Source organism: Bombina bombina, chromosome 3, assembly GCF_027579735.1.
Source record: "Bombina bombina isolate aBomBom1 chromosome 3, aBomBom1.pri, whole genome shotgun sequence".
Lineage (NCBI taxonomy): Eukaryota > Metazoa > Chordata > Amphibia > Anura > Bombinatoridae > Bombina > Bombina bombina.
In genome coordinates this window covers 659,474,377-659,492,844 of record NC_069501.1, presented here as the reverse complement: position 1 = coordinate 659,492,844, position 18,468 = coordinate 659,474,377, and the positions used below count along the sequence as shown (strand labels likewise).

The window sequence follows — 18,468 nt, the reverse complement described above, 5'->3', positions numbered from 1 at the left end:
TGAATCTGTTCTCTACAAATAACCAATAATAATATGATTGTTACTATTGATATATCATAGATTCTTTAAAAAATCTCAGCAAGACAAAATACACGAGCGGGAATGAATATACAGTCTGAGACGGCTGAAATCTTTGTGCTAATGTTTTCACACTTGTGTACACTGCGCTGTGTATATTCCTAATTAGGAATTTCTGCTTTAGGAAAATCCAGCCAAGTTGTTGGAGCAGTTGGCAAGTGTCAAATTAAGATTCAAAACTCTATCATCACAATTGGATAATATTGCTGCTGACCAACAGAAGTCTGTAGAACATATTCAGAAAACCATCACGAATACGCTGAAAATGGTGCAGCATTTACAACAACAAACTGACTTTCAGGTAAAAAAATGTATCTGCATAGTTTATTGTATGCTGATTGTATGTTCTCTTAAGTTCTAAATCATTTTGGGTTTTTTTCTTCTTCTTTTTCTAAAGATTACTGCTTAAATATGACTAATATCTAGTAAGTTGCAGGAATTAGCCTGAAGAGACCATGTGCTTTTTAATCCCATAATCAGACTAATGGATCACATCCCTTGTACAGTACAAAATTATATATATATATATATATATATATATATATATATATATATTTACTGTATGTGTGTATGTATATTACTGTGCAAAAGGCTTAGGCCACCATTAGATTGGTTGTTTTAGCAATGGTATAATAAGCATATATGACAATATATAATTATTTCTCAGTCTCTTTATTAGAATACAACCAGAAAATACAGGATTTTTGTATGCAGTATTAAAAATGGAAGAAAATCAGAAAAACAGCTTCTATAGGCAAAAGTGGCAAGTATTTAGTGTGACCTCCCCTTACACTTGAGCAATACCAGGAATCCGGCTCTCGTAAGCCTAAGTGAAATTAAACCCTAAATAAAGTCATTGCTAACACCTGTATTTGTTGCACTATTTCACGTTAAAATGACTGCTCTGAAAATGGTCTATTACACAAGGTTTGTGCAAGACATGCTTGAGCATTACATACACATGTGGTATCAGTTTAATTAATTGGAAGCTTGCTAATAAGACCAACTTTCAATCACATCATTCTATTCAAAATGCCTAAGATCATAGAATTTGACAGACCAAAAATCATACTTTTGCATCAGCAAGGCCACTCTCAAAGGGAAATCGTCAAACAAACTAGATACTCAAGATGTGGTATTCAAGCTGTTATAAAGAAATTTGAAGAATCTGGAGAAGTCAACGACAAAAAAAGGACTGGAAGGCCAAGGAAACTTTCAAAATCTGATTAGAAGTTTCTCATAGTTTCTTCTTTGAGAGTCCGGAAGCACACTAACGCAGTGAAATCATATTTTGAGAGGAAAAACAGCTGATAAAACACAGACAGTCATTGACTGGCCTTCAGAGTCCAGACCTGAATATTATAGAGGCAGTATGGGATCAACTAGACAGAGAAATTAATAAGAAAATCTAAAGAAGAACTCGGAAGTGCTGAAAGAAGCCTGGTATAATATACCAGAAGATTACTTCAGGACAATCTCCCCAAAATAGATCAAGATGAGTTTAGTGCCAAGGGACGTCACACTAAATACTGACTTTTGCCCCAAGAAGCCATTTTGTTCTGAAAATTGTGTTGTGAGGCTTTTTTTTATATATACTTTGTGTAAATATTTCCTGTATTTTCTGATTGCATTTTAATAAAGAGACTGAAAAATAAATATAGATGGTCATTAAAACGTTGATAAAACCACAAATCTAATGGTGGTCTAAGACTTTTGCACAGTACTGTGTGTGTGTGTGTATAATATATAAAGATGCCTCTGGTCTTGAAAAGCTTGTTCAATGCTTTTGAAAAAGAAATACTGGAAGAGAACGGATCCTTGATCTAATGTATGCATAGAACACTTATTTATTTTTCTTTAATAAAGGTAAGACTTTTAATGACTGTTAAAGGGTCATTTATAGTGTTAAATTTACATGTTTTAATTAATTAGACACTCGTCAAAATTTAAATTTTCATGATTCAAAAAAGCATGCAATTTTAAACAACTTTCCAATTTATTTATATTAACAAAATGTACACAGTTTTCTGTATATTTACACTTGAGTCACCAGCTCCCACTGAGCATGTGCAAGAATTCACAGAATATACATATATGCATTTTGTGATTGACTGATGGCTGTCACATGATACAGGAAGAGTGGAAATAGACTTAAAGGGACACTGAACCCAATTTTTTTTCTTTCATGATTCAGATTGAGCATGAAATTTTAAGCAACTTTCTAATGTTCTCCTATTATCAAATTCTCTTCATTCTCTTAATATCTTTATTTGAAATGCAAGAATGTAAGTTTTTAGAATGTAAGTTTTTGGTGAACAACCTGGGTTGTTCTTGCTGATTGGTGGATAAATTCATCCACAAATAAAAATGTGCTGTCCAGAGTTCTGAATAAAAAAAAAGCTTAGATGCCTTTTTCAAATAAAGATAGCAAGAGAACGAAGAAAAATTGATAATAGGAGCAAATTAGAAAGTTGCTTAAAATTGCATGCTCTGTCTGAATCATGAAATAAAAAATGTGGGTTCAGTTGCCCTTTAACTTAGAAATGCGTCATATAAAAAAAACTACTCAATTGCAGTTCATACTAAGGGGCCCATTTATCATGCAAATCACTAGAATAAAATACCAAAATATGTCAAAAATATGTGCAATTTTATTAGAACATACTTTCATAAATTTAGTGACTGTAAAACATGAAAAATGAAAGCAAAATACAGAAAACATACTAACACACACACAAGGGACAGACAAACAAATCACATGGGCCCCACTAGCAGTACTGAGCTAAACCTAAGCCGGCAAAAACATCAAAAGATTGAAAAAACAAATGTTCATGGTGAAAAATCCATCCGTAAAGTGATGATATGAGTATGAAAGGACCGCAAACACATGCAGTATATAAAAATAGATGAATTATGATGATGATGAAAAGAATCAATATGTGATTTCAATAATGCAGATGAATGATTTAAACAATTGTTGGTGATGAAATCAAATGACTTAGGTAAAGTTACAGGCATGCAGTATAACACAGCAACCAGTATATCAAGCATATGATGATGATGGAGATGTGTGGGGGATATGACAAGAGTTCTCAACAGGGGCGAGTGTATTTAGATCGATGTAATCCAATATGGGTATTTAGGCAGTTCATTTAGCACTCAGAGCCCCTGATACTGATCACTCATGCGATCCTCCAGGTATTACTTCCGGCCGCACCACACTAACAACCACCAACTCTCTGACCGGCAGAGGTGACGAGACAGTCCCACTGGTATATGCTGCTCCACAGAAGTATATCGCCCCACTATACTTTTGTGGAGCAGCATATACCAGTGGGACTGTCTCGTCACCTCTGCCGGTCAGAGAGTTGGTGGTTGTTAGTGTGGTGCGGCCGGAAGTAATACCTGGAGGATCGCATGAGTGATCAGTATCAGGGGCTCTGAGTGCTAAATGAACTGCCTAAATACCCATATTGGATTACATTGATCTAAATACACTCGCCCCTGTTGAGAACTCTTACTTGTCATATCCCCCACACATCTCCATCATCATCATATGCTTGATATACTGGTTGCTGTGTTATACTGCATGCCTGTAACTTTACCTAAGTCATTTGATTTCATCACCAACAATTGTTTAAATCATTCATCTGCATTATTGAAATCACATATTGATTCTTTTCATCATCATAATTCATCTATTTTTATATACTGCATGTGTTTGCGGTCCTTTCATACTCATATCATCACTTTACGGATGGATTTTTCACCATGAACATTTGTTTTTTCAATCTTTTGATGTTTTTGCCAGCTTAGGTTTAGCTCAGTACTGCTAGTGGGGCCCATGTGATTTGTTTGTCTGTCCCTTGTGTGTGTGTTAGTATGTTTTCTGTATTTTGCTTTCATTTTTCATGTTTTACAGAGTCACTAATTTAATTTATGAAAGTATGCTCTAATAAATTGCACATATTTGACATATTTTGGTATTTTATTCTAGTGATTTGCTTGATATCCTGGTCTTTGAACTGCATCTGATTTTGGTGCAATTCTTTCTCTCTTACTAATTCGGTGTATAATTGTATTTACCAGGTAGCAAACACTGTGTTCAAGTATTTCACATTATTGGTAGCATTTCTTCAGCTGTTTATTTTGTTTAGCCCATTTATCAAGCTCCGGATGGAGCTTGAGGGGCCAGTGTTTCTGGCGGGCCTACAGGCTCGCCGGAAACAGCAGTTATGAAGCGGAGGTCTAAAGACTACTGCTCCATAACCCTGTCCGCCTGCTCTGAGCAGGCGGACAGACCTTTCCGAAAATCAACCCGATCGAGTACGATCGGGTTGATTGACACCAAATCTTCTGGGGGTGGCGTTGCACCAGCAGCTCACAAGAGCTGCTGGTGCAATGATGAATACGGAGAGCGTGTTGCTCTCCGCATTCAGCGAGGTCTGGCAGACCTGATCCGCAGACCTTTGATAAATATCGCCCCATGTGTTATTGCATTGTCGTTTTTTTTGTTTGTTTTTATCATGCATTTGTTGATTAGGCAAATCTACTGTAATTACTGGTCCTTTTAAAGCATATAATTTTAACGCTAGCTGTAATGCTATGTGTTTAACCCCCGCAAAGATTAGAGCATGTCATTTTAACACTGTAATGGCAATTTCAATTCATTTTCTCATTCTGCTTACATTCCTTATTTCATGCTTGAATTAGTGATGTACCTGAGTAGCATTTACCTAAAATATTTTTGCACATTTTGTTTCACTCCATAGAGTATTAAGACACTGGTGTTTACACACAAGCAAGGACTGCACTCCAAGTGTCTGAAAATCAGTTCATTTTATTTCAAAACAGTGATGTTTCGGAGTACATCTCCTTTCTCACACCATGGCCTGAGGAAGGAGTCATGTACTCCGAAATGTCAGCTTTTAAAATAATTTAGATTTTTGGATACATGGAAATCCATTTAGTGCAGTCCTTGATTCATATATATTTTTTTATTACACTTTGATCTAGCACCCTCTCTAATCTCTATCATACACATACACAAAAAAATAGACTTTTAAAAAAAAAAAAAAAAAAGTGCAGACGGCAGCATCAACAAAAAAGTCTATTATAAGGCTCTTTCATGCAGACTGATACATCAGTCACTGGGAATACAGAAATCATCACCAACCTGAAAGAAATAAAGAAATCTAACAATCTGTGTCCATTTAAAAAAAAATCCAATTTAGTCCCTGACGGTTCTAATATTTATTGTCTTTGTTTTGTATTTTTTGTCTAAGTTCTTTAAAGTTCATTGTATTCTTTCCCAGGGACTCAAAGTGCATTGTATCCACATTTTAAATGTCAAAATATGTATTTCATTTAACCGTATCTTCTTCAGTCTATTGCCTTTATATTAGGTAGTACTAGAGTACTAATTACATTTTCTGTTAATCTTTTAAGCAGTTCCAATGCAACTTTATTTGATGCACCAATCTAGGGACATATAGTTTATTGGGAAAGTGAATGTTCAAGAGGTCTAGAACATTTTGTACCCAACAATTCCCTTTCCAATAAAGGAATACGAAGCAACACAAAGCAATAAATGGCAAAACAGTACTTTAAAAATTATTTCAACTATGGTTAGATTATATTTAGTTTAGTACATATAAAACCTTCACTATAAACACAAAATTGTCTGGCTAGACCATTTTGTTTCTTCTTTAGTTTACATGATATACCATGACTTAGTGTGCGTATATATCTGACAAATCTTGCTGGTCTTTCTCATCCTTTTTTTCTCCCCTTTATTTTTATTCTCTAAATATAGAACGTGTCCATAGTATCTTAAAGGGACATGAAACCCAAAAATTTTCTTTCACGATTCAAATAGAGTATACAATTTTTTTTTTCTCATCAACTTTCCAATTTACTTCTATTATCAAATGATCTTCATTCCCTTGGTATGTTTAAGGACAAACATGCACTGCTGTGTGCAAGCTGAATTAAATGGGTTAGACTTTAACATGAGGCATATATGTGCAGCCACCAATCGTGCAGCCACCAATCGTGCATGTGATTGCGAGATTTCAATGATGGGATTGTGTTAGGGGGGCAAGTCTACAACGCTAGGCATGCCCACCATGACCTAAGCCTATGCAGTAAGCACCGTTGGCTTCAGGACAAATTGCTACGACGTTCCATGCTATCCTAACGGCGCTAAAGCCCAGTGCAGTTAGGGTGGTCCTAATGTCTTTAAAAGCTTAAAATTATATACTTTATATGAATATTGTAAGAAAACAATTGGGTTGCATATCCCTTTTAAATAGTGGTGTAATAGTGAAACCATACACAACCCAGTGATCAGATTTTCTAAAGTACAACTTTGTTCCTTTGTATAGAATGTATACATCATTCTTAGAACTATTAGTTCCACAGAAATGGTCTTTAATTATTTTTTGTTGTGCCATATACACTAATATATGCATTATTATTCTAATAGGTAAATCCCTTTTCTGAAGAAGAAATACAATCTGTTAAACAATTTGAGAACTTGGCATTAAAGGGTGTCAATTTGAACTAAAAAGGTAAGAGGTATATTTAAAATGCAAGGGTTTTTGTACGTTTCATTTCTAGAACATATTTTATCTTCAGCATTGCTTTGCATTTGTTTAAATAGTATGTATGTGTGTATGTGTATATATAGTATGGAGAGTGCCACACACTGAGAAATGTATACCACTAGTATATACTAGGTATCTAATCACTTGATTAAGGGCTGAACTGCAGCTGTTTTTAGAAACAAGAAAGGTTGTATGAGAGTAAATAAACAGCGCTGTATACAGCAAATATAAACTAGAAATACACAATGTGTAGAAAAAAACACTTTATTTTACTGACAGACCATGTCTTAGAACATTTAAAAAGATATAACCTATACCTATTCACAAAGTAATAGTATTGAATGTTGCTATTGTATATAGTCCTAACACATAGGTTAAAAATACTATTTGCACAATGAAGGGCAAATTAAAGTTTTTGAGATATAATGGAGCACTATTGTCCCCACTTTCATACAATATACAAATTTACAACATACAAATATGCAGTATTAAATCACAAGTATAAAAACCTTTTAAAAAACTAAAGATCATATAGTACTCTGATAAATGAAGAGCGAGAGAAACTGCAAACACTTGCCTGGCCAGACTGTGTATACATTACCACTACTAGTTTCATGGACACGCCCCTTCCACACCTGAGGAAGGGGTGTGTCCCTGAAACTAGTAGTGGTAACATAATATTAATAAGACTTAAAGGGACATAATACTCATATGCTAAATCATTTGAAAGTAATGCAGAATAACTGTAAAAAGCTGACAGGAAAATATCACCTGAGCATCTCTATGTAAAAAAGGAAGATATTTTACCTCACAATTTCCTCAGCTCAGCAGAGTAAGTTCTGTGTAAAAGTTATACTCAGCTGCTGCTTAGCTGTAGGTAAAAAAAAAGAAAAATAAATGAACTACAGCCAATCAGCATCAACAGTGCTGAGGTTATGAACTCTTTTACTGTGATCTCATGAGATTTTACTTAACTCTGAGATTTCATTGTAAACTTCCTTACACTGAATAGGGAAATAAGATGAGTGTGCACGAATGCTCGCTCCTTCCGCTGTCCCGGGACAGACATACTGATTTGTTGCTTAGAAGTCCTTTACAATGGGATGTGGCTACTGAGGAATTTTTGAGGTAAAATATCTTTTTTACATAGAGATGTTCAGGTGATATTTTCTAGTCAGTTTTTTACAGCTATGCTGCATCACTTTCAAGGGTTTCAACATTTGGGTATCATGGCCCTTTAATATACTATATATGTTAGCCCCTTTGTTAATGTTCATAAAGCTGAAAGCCATATAACCTCCATGCTGACTTTGGGACAGTGTACTTCAGGTGATATTTTCTAGTCAGCTTTTTACAGCTATGCTGCATCACTTTCAAGTGTTTCAACATTTGGGTATTATGGCCCTTTAATATATAAGGCCCCTTTAAACTGCTCTCATGTCCACATGTGTAATTGGACATGAAATCAAGATAAATCATACTTGGGGCCTGATGACATAAAGCTCTCTACTTCACCATTACTGTGATATCTCTTTAATTCTATAAAGACAATTTTTAGCTTGAGCGCTGTTTATCTTGGTATGCAAGGTTCTGAGTACATACACCTACTTTACAATATAGCGCTAAAAAAAAAATCCAAAGATTTTGCATGGTTTTTTCTCGGCAAGCTTTTCTTAATCAGGCTCATATTCTCTTTGAGCTAACATTAACTTAAAAATACATATTAGCTCCAACATGGTTACATCAGGAGCAGAGGACTTGTTTAATATCTATTTATCTTTAACATTGAATAGTCTAGAAACTTTTTTTCCTGACTGTTCTCGATAACCTTCTCCAAAAAATGTGTAGTAGAAACTTTGAAGCCCAATGAAGTCCAGAGGAGCCCACATTTTAAATAAATTGTTATCCACTAATAGGGAAACAAAGACACTTGGTAACTTTAAAAAAAATTAGCAGTATTCTTAAAACTTTTTTTTTTTTTTTCTCCTAATCATTTTATTTAATTTTTTTCTAGGTTTCATGGAACACGGAAAATAAATGGAAGTATTAAAATGGCAGAACAACAATGCTAAAGATATGGTTTACTTGTGTCTTTATTGTAATTTATTTATAAATTGATATATCTTAATAAGAAGGACAAGAACACTACCCATCAGTAGAAACGTGTTTTTCCTTTTTTTTTTTTTTTTTTTTTTTTTTTTATTTGTAGTTGAAGAACAAGTTATTTAAAGAATCATATACAAAATATTAAAATTGTGTTTGCAGAAAAACATACATGTAACTGATAAAATAAAAAGGTATGCGCTGTCAGTGAGAAGACGTTTAGACGTTTAGAAGTTTTACTGTTGCATAGCATATTCTGTAATCTTAAATAGGTTTTATATCTGCATTTTCCCACTGCCCTAGAAACAATTATTCTATAGTATACCGTTTGCTCTCTGTATAACTGATTATACTGTAAAAAGAAAATAAACATTTGGCTCTTCAAGAATAATGCTTTCAAACTATGGAAAAATAAAAGCACTGATATCGATGTTGAAGCAAATTTTAGGAATTACTTGGCATTTTGAATTTTATGTGGGGTTAATATGGACTTTTTAAAAATAAAAATAAATAAGAAAGGAAAAAACAAAACTGTTTTGATAATGTATGTAAATATATTGATAATCTAATATTTTTTTTCTGTTAAAATTTACATTACATTGTACAAAGAAGTTGCTTAATTTTTTAAAAAGTATTGTGTGTTTATTAAATAAATTAAAGAATATGCAATTTGTGATTCTAGCAGAAATGTTTTGTCTCAAATGAAGATGTCATTCTAAACCCTAAATGTTGTAATTAAATGGGTTAATCACTTTCATATTAATATGAAAAAAATGGTAGTATTTTCCAAATCAACTGACTTCATTGATTATGAATATTAATAATACAATTATTGATATTAATATTCAATAACACTTTAAAATATTTCCTACATTCTGACCCGTTTAATTTTTTTGAACACAGCGATTATATGTATGTAGTAAACTGAATATCTCCTATGACACTAACTATATATATATATATATATATATATATATATATATATATATATATATATATATTGATTATTACAATATTAAAGTAATTTACACGCTGTAAAAATCTTTACATCAATCAATATTCAATTAAATTGTCTGGTACCCTAGATATGGGCACAATATAATCTATACATTTACCTTAACTTAAAAATTAATAGACTATCAAATATCACAATTACATTTCACTAGAACAATTTATAATTAGACAGAAATATTAACCAATTCAATAAATAGCTTATCTAATAATGTTTGGGCAGCGCATATATCCAAATCTCACAATAAAATCTTAGTTTAACTCTTACTTAATTTTAAATATGATTATTCTTATCTGAAATACCCTGATCTATGCAATGTTAATTTATAAATTCAAAATACACTTTAAATCACAGCTACAATTTAACTATTTTTATAGAGACTATATTTGCTCAAGTCTATTAAGAATATTTAACAATCGCTATACGTTACCAGTTAACCAATTTGAGAGCTCAGTCCCCAGGGTTCTCCACTATCATATAAAGGAAGATCCGCACAATTTTTGGAAGAGAAGTGAGCTCAATATCTCTTTTCCAGCAAGAGGGTTCCAACAGGGTTTGTCTTAAAAGACTGTGTTACCACTAGCATCAGGTAAGCAAAAAGGCAGCTCTGGCAAGCAGGGGTTGTCAAGCCAGTAAGTCGGCAACCACCCACTCTCTTTCATGTGCAGAGATTTTATCAGTGTTAAACTCCTCCTATTACTGAATCATTCAATAGAAATCTGATTCTGAACTTAATTCTCATTAGCCAATTGGTAATTCAGTTCTCCCTAATTGAATATCTTTTGCTGCATTTCTCGCATTGACCATCGTGGGTAACAGAAATTGTAACGCAGTTCCATTTGTAAAATAATTTCTTTTTAATATTTTGAGATTTTGCTCAAGGAAAAACTAGAGATACATGTTCATAAAATACAGTACAAGGATATAAGTAAGATGATTGCTAAAATATAAACATCTGAAACCTCCATTATGTAATTTTTGGTAGCTTTCATGAGTGACTAATTAGCTGGCCACTTATAGACCCTTTGATATAGGTAACACTAGTGCGGCATGTTAGTCCTATAGGAGACCCTATTGGGTCTAATGACACATTGGTTTCAGGAAAGTTTTTCAGCAGATAAGCACCACTTGAGAATATAGTTCACTAACATTAGATACTCAATGCAGGTATAAAAATTGTTGTGATAAGGAGCTCACGTTAGATATTCAATAATGGTAAGGAGTTGTTGGGAGCTATGTATTGTTTAGCTTACTCTTTCCATCAGATTGAGCCTAATATATTACATAGATTGAGTACAATGGTTTCTGAATGGTTTAAGCACTGGAGATATTTCAAACGCAAGAGGATTAAGAACATAGTAAATGAAAATACACATATAAAATTATATTTTATAACAAAGGGTGTACATTCCACATTTGTGTCTCACTTAGAGCTTATGTTATGTGAATTTAGGAATAATCTGCTCATTATAGCTGCTGCTTACAAACCCCACATCTAGTATGCCACATATGCCTGGAATGTGAACCTAAGCTCAGAGCTGAGAAAAGATAATAATGCTATTAAAGTATCACTATGGTTGGTAAGTGGGGGGAGTAAGGCCTCTTATAGCATGGGTATTTAACAGATAGAATTTTTGTTTTAGGGTGTGGATAACGGGTGATTATCAGAGGGGAATAAGCTACTAAAATAGGTTAACCACTAGGTTGGTTATATTATGACTATCACCACCATTGAGACTCATAACGATCTTCACTTCTCAACTTTACATCAATATCTAGTTATTTGCACATAATGTCCCTTACAATAGGATGTTTAATTGCCTCGGCCGCAGACAACAGTATAGGATGAAGAATAGGAACATATTAGATTGAATTACACCGTGGAAAAAAGTAAAGGATATATGACCTCTATGCATAACTACAAATTGTGGTTGGTGACAGTTTTATATGAGGAGTTCTCACTGGGTCACAGTATTAATAATAAAATCCTCCCATTGACAGCATCTGAAGTTCACTTATTATGTTACATAGCTAACCCCCCTCTGATGGGAATGTTTGTAGGCATTATTCACTAGTGTAATAAGTACAATTAATCCTGTTAAAAACTTTTTAGTGCTAAAGCACAAGTAGATATGAGTAAAGCCCAAGGGGTCAATTTAACAATGTCTGTCTGAACATGATACACTGTAGTGTATCATGTCCGACAGATATCGCTGAATGCCGACAGCATATGCTGACGGCATTTAACATTGCACAAGCAGTTCACCAGAACTGCTTGTGCAATGCCACCCCTGCAGATTTGCGGCCAATCGCAGGTGGTGTCAATCAGCCCGATTGTATAGGATTGGGCGGATTGCAGACCGCAGCCTCAGAGGCAGCGGACCAGTTATGGAGCAGCGGTTCATAACTGTTGTTTATGACGAGCCTGAAGCCATTCGGAGCTTGATAATTTGGCCCCTTAGCATATAACTTAATTATTATGTCTAATCATTAAGCAGACTGGGCAACCTTAAACAAATGAAACACTTTTACAAAAGTACACAATCTCTAGTACACTGCCCCAAAGTCAGCATGGAGGTTATATGGCTTTCAGCTTTATGAACATTAACATCAAAGGGGCTAACATATAGTATATTAAAGGACCATGATACCCAAATGTTGAAACCCTTGAAAGTGATGCAGCATAGCTGTAAAAAACTGACTAGAAAATATCACCTGAACATCTCTATGTAAAAAAAGAAAGATATTTTACCTCAAAAGTTCTTCAGTGGCCACATCCCATTGTAAAGGACTTCTAAGCAAAAAATCAGTATGTCTGTCCCAGGACAGCTAAGGGATTGAGCCTTGTGCACTCTCATGTTATTTACCTATTCAGTTTAAGGAAGTTTACTATGAAATCTCAAGAGAGTTAAGTCAAATCTCATGAGATCACAGTAAAAGAGTTCATGACCTCAGCACAGTTGATGCTGATTGGCTGCTGTTCATTTCTTCATATATTTTTTTTACTTGCAGCTAAGCAGCAGCTGAATTATAACTTTTTACACAGAACTTACTCTGTTGAGCTGAGGAGATTGAGGTAAAATATCTTCCTTTTTTACATAGAGATGCTGAGATGATATTTTCCTGTCAGCTTTTTACAGTTATACTGCATCAGTTTCAAGTGTTTTAGCTTATGAGTATTATGTCCCTTTAATTCCTAATGAACCTTGTGCAGAGGAAAGTTAAAGTCTCTGACAATCTTCAAGTTGCAATGAGCGTATGTGTGAATGTCTTCATAGGGGCAACAGAAATCCAGCAGCGGTATGAGTCCTATGATTAGTTAGCATGGTATGAAGCCCTCTGGATCCCATGGTGATGACCATGTTACCGGCCCTGAGTGATGTGAGATTTGCCATCTAACAGCAATATGCATTGCAGCTGTTCTGTAATCGCTGAGCTGTCGAGAGACCTGATATCTTAATAGAGTATCCTGCAGGTCAGATCTTTGGTTAGGCTTCTTGCTAGGATGTCTCATGCTTTCTCCTCCTCTTCCTAATGTATAGATTAATGTGGGGTACTCTGCTGGAAGATCACTAGTTTGTTGCATGTTGCTGTATGATATGGAAGCCCTAGTCTGGGTCGGTGAGGAAATAGTGCTGAGCTCCGATGCCACCAGGTCGGTATAATACATCCGGGTTCAGCGCTTCTCTATATCATACGGTACCGGGAGTTCTGAGCGTGACCTGGAGATGTAGACGAGAATGCCAGCCTACATCTCCAAAGATGCTGCATGATATTACAATAGATCTGTCAGTGTGTACATTTGATAAAGTCTCCTGAATTGGTTGCCAAATTTTTTTAAACCTCTGAGCTCTACAGATATGTGTATTTTTTGTTACTTAGTAGTAGCTGTTATAGCTAATATATGTAGCTTAATCCTGCCATTATTCCCAGATCTCCAGGGGGTGTGTGTGTGTAGGTAAAGGCCTATGTCACAGAATGACCACCACTGCTATCCTTGCCGTTCCAGTACTTCAGGGTTAGATTTTCCCCTTAGATACTTAGCTTATTTTTATCAGCAGGATCTGTAGTGTCTGAAACTGTATAGTAGGAGGGTAGATGGTTATTGTAGCAGGTGATGAGCAGTAGATTCATTTACTAGCTCTCGCAGCATCTGTAAAAAGCCATTTGTAAAATATTTTAATGTTATCCCAAGACAGGAATGTAATTTCCTTTTTATATATATTTTTTATAGATATGTACATTCAATACATTTATAATTTCCTAGTTTTAATAAAACAATGGGGGCATCTTCATATGCGATTTAAAGGGACAGTCAAGTCCAAAAAAAACTTTCATGATTCAAATAGGGCATGCAATTTTAAACAACTTTCCAATTTACTTTTAGCACCAATTATGCTTTGTTCTCTTAGTATTCTTAGTTGAAAGCTAAACCTATGAGGTTCATATGCTAATTTCTTAGATCTTGAAGGCCGCCTCTGCATTTGACAGCTTTCCACCACTAGAGGGCGTTAGTTCATGTGTTTCATATAGATAACATTGAGCTCATGCGTGTGAATTTACAGAGGAGTAAGCACTGATTGGCTAAAATGCAAGTCTGTCAAAAGAAGTGATGTAAGGGGGCAGTCTGCAGAGGCTTAGATACAAGGTAATCACAGGGGTAAAATGTGTATTATTATAACTGTATTGGTTATACAAAACTAAGGAATGGGTAATTAAGGGATTATCTATCTTTTAAAGCAACAACAATTCTGGTGTTGTCTATCCCTTTAATTTAACGGAGTATGTATTCTTATATATTTAATACTAGATAATGGGTATTAAATCTTATAATAAATAATAATAAATATATATATATATATATATATATATATATATATATATATATATATATATATATACATACAGTATATATATTTATATATATAATGCACATGTATTTTCCCATATAATTTTTCTTCTTATAATATCTTAACTGATGTACTTAAGAGTCATTTTTCTATTAGAGGACTTGGTAGTTAATTTAATACTTTCAGTATTATTTTAATTAGTAGGTATACAATTAATTATTTGATTTTAATAGAATCATATCATTCCATATTCTGATATTATATTGTATTTTTTCTTTTAGTTATTATCTATGTCATAACATACATGTAAGTAGAATTATGTTGTAATAAATTATATAGCTATATTTATATTTAATTATTATTCCATTTTAATATAAATATATTTCATAACTAGTACATCTCTTGATAATTTTATTTTGAATGTACTGTATGTGTAGACAAATAGAAAGTGCTAAAGGAAAAAGAGATCTTGCTAAACTCGGAAATTCCCCGCAGAGATTATATAGATATTTCTATATACTAGTATGGAACCTATATATGTGGGTATATAAATGAAAATATGTAACTGGATAGATACAAAAGACAAATAACAAGTGAATTTTAGCTATGAAAAGATACAATTTAATAAAACAATGAAATAAACATAAAAGGGACGTCTCCCTTACTACATAAAAAGGCTACCTGTAGCAGCAATAATGGCGTTATGGAAATGCCTAAAATTGCAAAATAAAACAATAAAGCCAAGGCCTATGGCTCTCAAGATTGGCAGTGAAAAGAACAAAAAAGTCAAGTGATAAGAAAACTCTTGGTACCTTGAGTATGATGGTATTAATTAATACATCTGATATCCTGTGTAACTTTTTAGGAGAATATTACCTTAGGAGACCGGTCTTACGTCTTACATCCACTTTGTCATTACCAGCCGTGACCTGGATGCAGATTTTTTCTTTAGACTCAAGTGATTCTTCTTACATCACTCAGGTCAGGTGTAGAATCGCTCAATGTAGCGATAATAGTAGCCAGGTGGCAGATGATGTAGGTGAATTGTTAGCAATATAGTGACATAGTATGTCATAGGGGATCCCCAATTAGCGGGTTACTTGGAGTTCTTCAGAAGATGTATCTCTGGTCCGTGTCCCCTCTTTCCTAGTTACAGAAAGGGATCCTGGGGATCGATGTAGAGAAACTTGGCGGTCACTCCCAGTGACTAGATATACTTGGCGGTCACTCCCAGTGACTAGATATACTTGGCGGTCACTTCCAGTGACTAGATATACTTGGCGGTCACTCCCAGTGACTAGATATACTTGGCAGTCACTCCCAGTGACTAGATATACTTGGCGGTCACTCCCAGTGACTAGATATACTTGGCGGTCACTTCCAGTGACTAGATATACTTGGCGGTCACTCCCAGTGACTAGATATACTTGGCGGTCACTTCCAGTGACTAGATATACTTGGCAGTCACTCCCAGTGACTAGATATAAAGAGACTCTGCGGTAGCTGGATTTTAAAAGTCTTTACGGTCACATCCAGTGACTGTGGATAGCAAATAATGTCTCTGTATGTGTCAGGACTGGTTGTCCCTAAGGATAAAACAAGTAAAGTTGATGAACAGAGGACCACAACTGCAGTAGTTTAACAGGAAAGTTAGCAATTTGTAAGTTGAACTCCCTGGTATACTGTGGCTACAGCTGGTTGCCTGAGATCACAGTAAAGTCAGTGAGTTTAGCAGTTAGTATAAGGTTGTGGGGCTGGTGACCTGCAGTATTACATATGCCTCCCCTATGCAGGCACTGCAGTTCAACCTACCCCTGACCTATCACAAGATTGTTATCGAGTGAGGACTGACAGGTTTAGGAAACAGTAAGTTGTATTCTCTATTACATATACTGACTTGCGGTATTGAGCATCACAGGGAGAGGAATTAGCATACAATGTTATCTGGTGAATTGCCTGTTACCAATTTGCTGTGAGATACTAAGTATACATTTACTGAATTGCGGTATTGAGCATAACAGGAAGAGAAATTAGCATACAATGTTATCTGGTGAATTGCCTGTTATCAATTTGCAGGGAGGTATTAAGGTTAGTGTGAGTAAGCTGACGGTTGTGCAAAAGGCCAAGCGTAGTGTAGAAGTAGACTTGAAAACAACCCATTATCCAGTTAAACCCATATCGTTGTTTACATGCCTTAGTGCCAGAATAGCAGTTAGGAAACAGTTAACAGCGGAGGAGTGACTTACTTAACAATCCAGGATAAGTCCGCTAAACGGTTCCGTGCAGAATCTAGGCTTCTGGCCAGTTGATTTTACCAAGAAGTGTGGAGGTTAGTAAAGCGTGTCCATTGTACTCTGCTCCTGTATGTTGGGCTAGCCGTGGTATCGCTGGGCGTGTGACGTCACCAGTGACATTTCCCCCAGGGGAGTGGTTGGTAAGAGAGTTCAGTCTAGAGCGGTTTTGCTTACTGTAGCTGAGGATTCCTAGGCTGGTCAGCATCAGAATTACCAAGCACTGCTGTTAGTGCTTGCTGACGTTAAATAGGAGTGTTTGGGGGCGGATTAAAAGGAACTGTGAAAAGACAGAGACTGCAAAGGAGTGGTAAAGATCAATGTTTAGGTGAACTCCTGGCAGGACACCCCCTCCAACAGATCACCTGCGGGATCAGGTCCAGGATGGTCTGGGTGGTTTAGGTGAAAACGTTTGAGGAGACAAGGTGCAGATATATTGGCGGCCGGCTCCCAGGAGTTTTCTTCAGTAGGGAATCAAATACTGCAATCGACCTTGTTCCTTTTGGCCATCTCTTCTGCTAGAAGAGTTTCTGAATTATCTGCTCTCTCTTGTGAATCTCCTTTTCTGATTTTTCATCAGGATAAGGCAGTTTTGCAGACTTCATTTAAATTCTTACCTAAGGTTGTGAATTCTAACAACATTAATAGAGAAATTGTTGTCCCTTCTTTGTGTCCTAATCCTAAGAATTCTTTGGAGAGATCTTTACATTCTTTGGATGTGGTGAGGGCTCTGAAATATTATGTTGAAGCTACTAAAGATTTCAGGAAGTCTTCTAGTCTATTTGTTATCTTTTCTGGTTCCAGGAAAGGTCAGAAGGCTTCTGCCGTTTCTTTGGTATCATGGTTAAAGCTTTTGATTCATCAAGCTTATTTGGAGTTGGGTAAAGCCTCGCCTCAGAGAATTACAGCTCATTCTACTAGATCAGTTTCCACTTCTTGGGCTTTTAAGAATCAAGCTTCAGTTGATCAGATTTGCAAAGCAGCAACTTGGTCTTCTTTGCATACATTTACTAAATTCTACCATTTTGATGTATTTGCTTCTTTGGAAGCAGTTTTTGGTAGAAAAGTTCTTCAGGCAGCTGTTTCAGTTTGATTCTTCTGCTTATGATTTAAGTTTTTCCTTTTATTTATGAGAATACACTTATATTTGGGCTGTGGATTACTTTTTTTCAGCATAAATGGCTGTTTTATTTTGTCCCTCCCTCTCTAGTGACTCTTGCGTGATGTTCCACATCTTGGGTATTGTTATCCCATACGTCACTAGCTCATGGACTCTTGCCAATTACATGAAAGAAAACATAATTTATGTAAGAACTTACCTGATAAATTTCTTTCTTTCATATTGGCAAGAGTCCATGAGGCCCACCCCCTTTTTTATGGTGGTTATGATTTTTTTTGTATAAAGCACAATTATTTCCAAATTCCTTTGTTGATGCTTTTTACTCCTTTCTTTATCACCCCACTGCTTGGCTATTCGTTAAACTGATTTGTGGGTGTGGTGAGGGGTGTATTTATAGGCAGTTTGA

General features: G+C 35.2%; 1 protein-coding gene across 1 annotated transcript in view; it reads left to right on the top strand.

The window, feature by feature from the left end:
* The window catches only part of SKA2 (spindle and kinetochore associated complex subunit 2), a 20,287-nt gene extending 10,829 nt beyond the window's left edge, over nt 1-9,458 (top strand). The window contains exons 3-5 of the mRNA XM_053707388.1: nt 203-379; nt 6,566-6,650; nt 8,701-9,458. Coding sequence (XP_053563363.1) covers nt 203-379; nt 6,566-6,646 — 258 coding nt within the window. The 3' untranslated portion in view covers nt 6,647-6,650; nt 8,701-9,458. The remainder of the gene's footprint in view (nt 1-202; nt 380-6,565; nt 6,651-8,700) is intronic.
* The last annotated feature ends 9,010 nt before the right edge of the window (nt 9,459-18,468 follow it).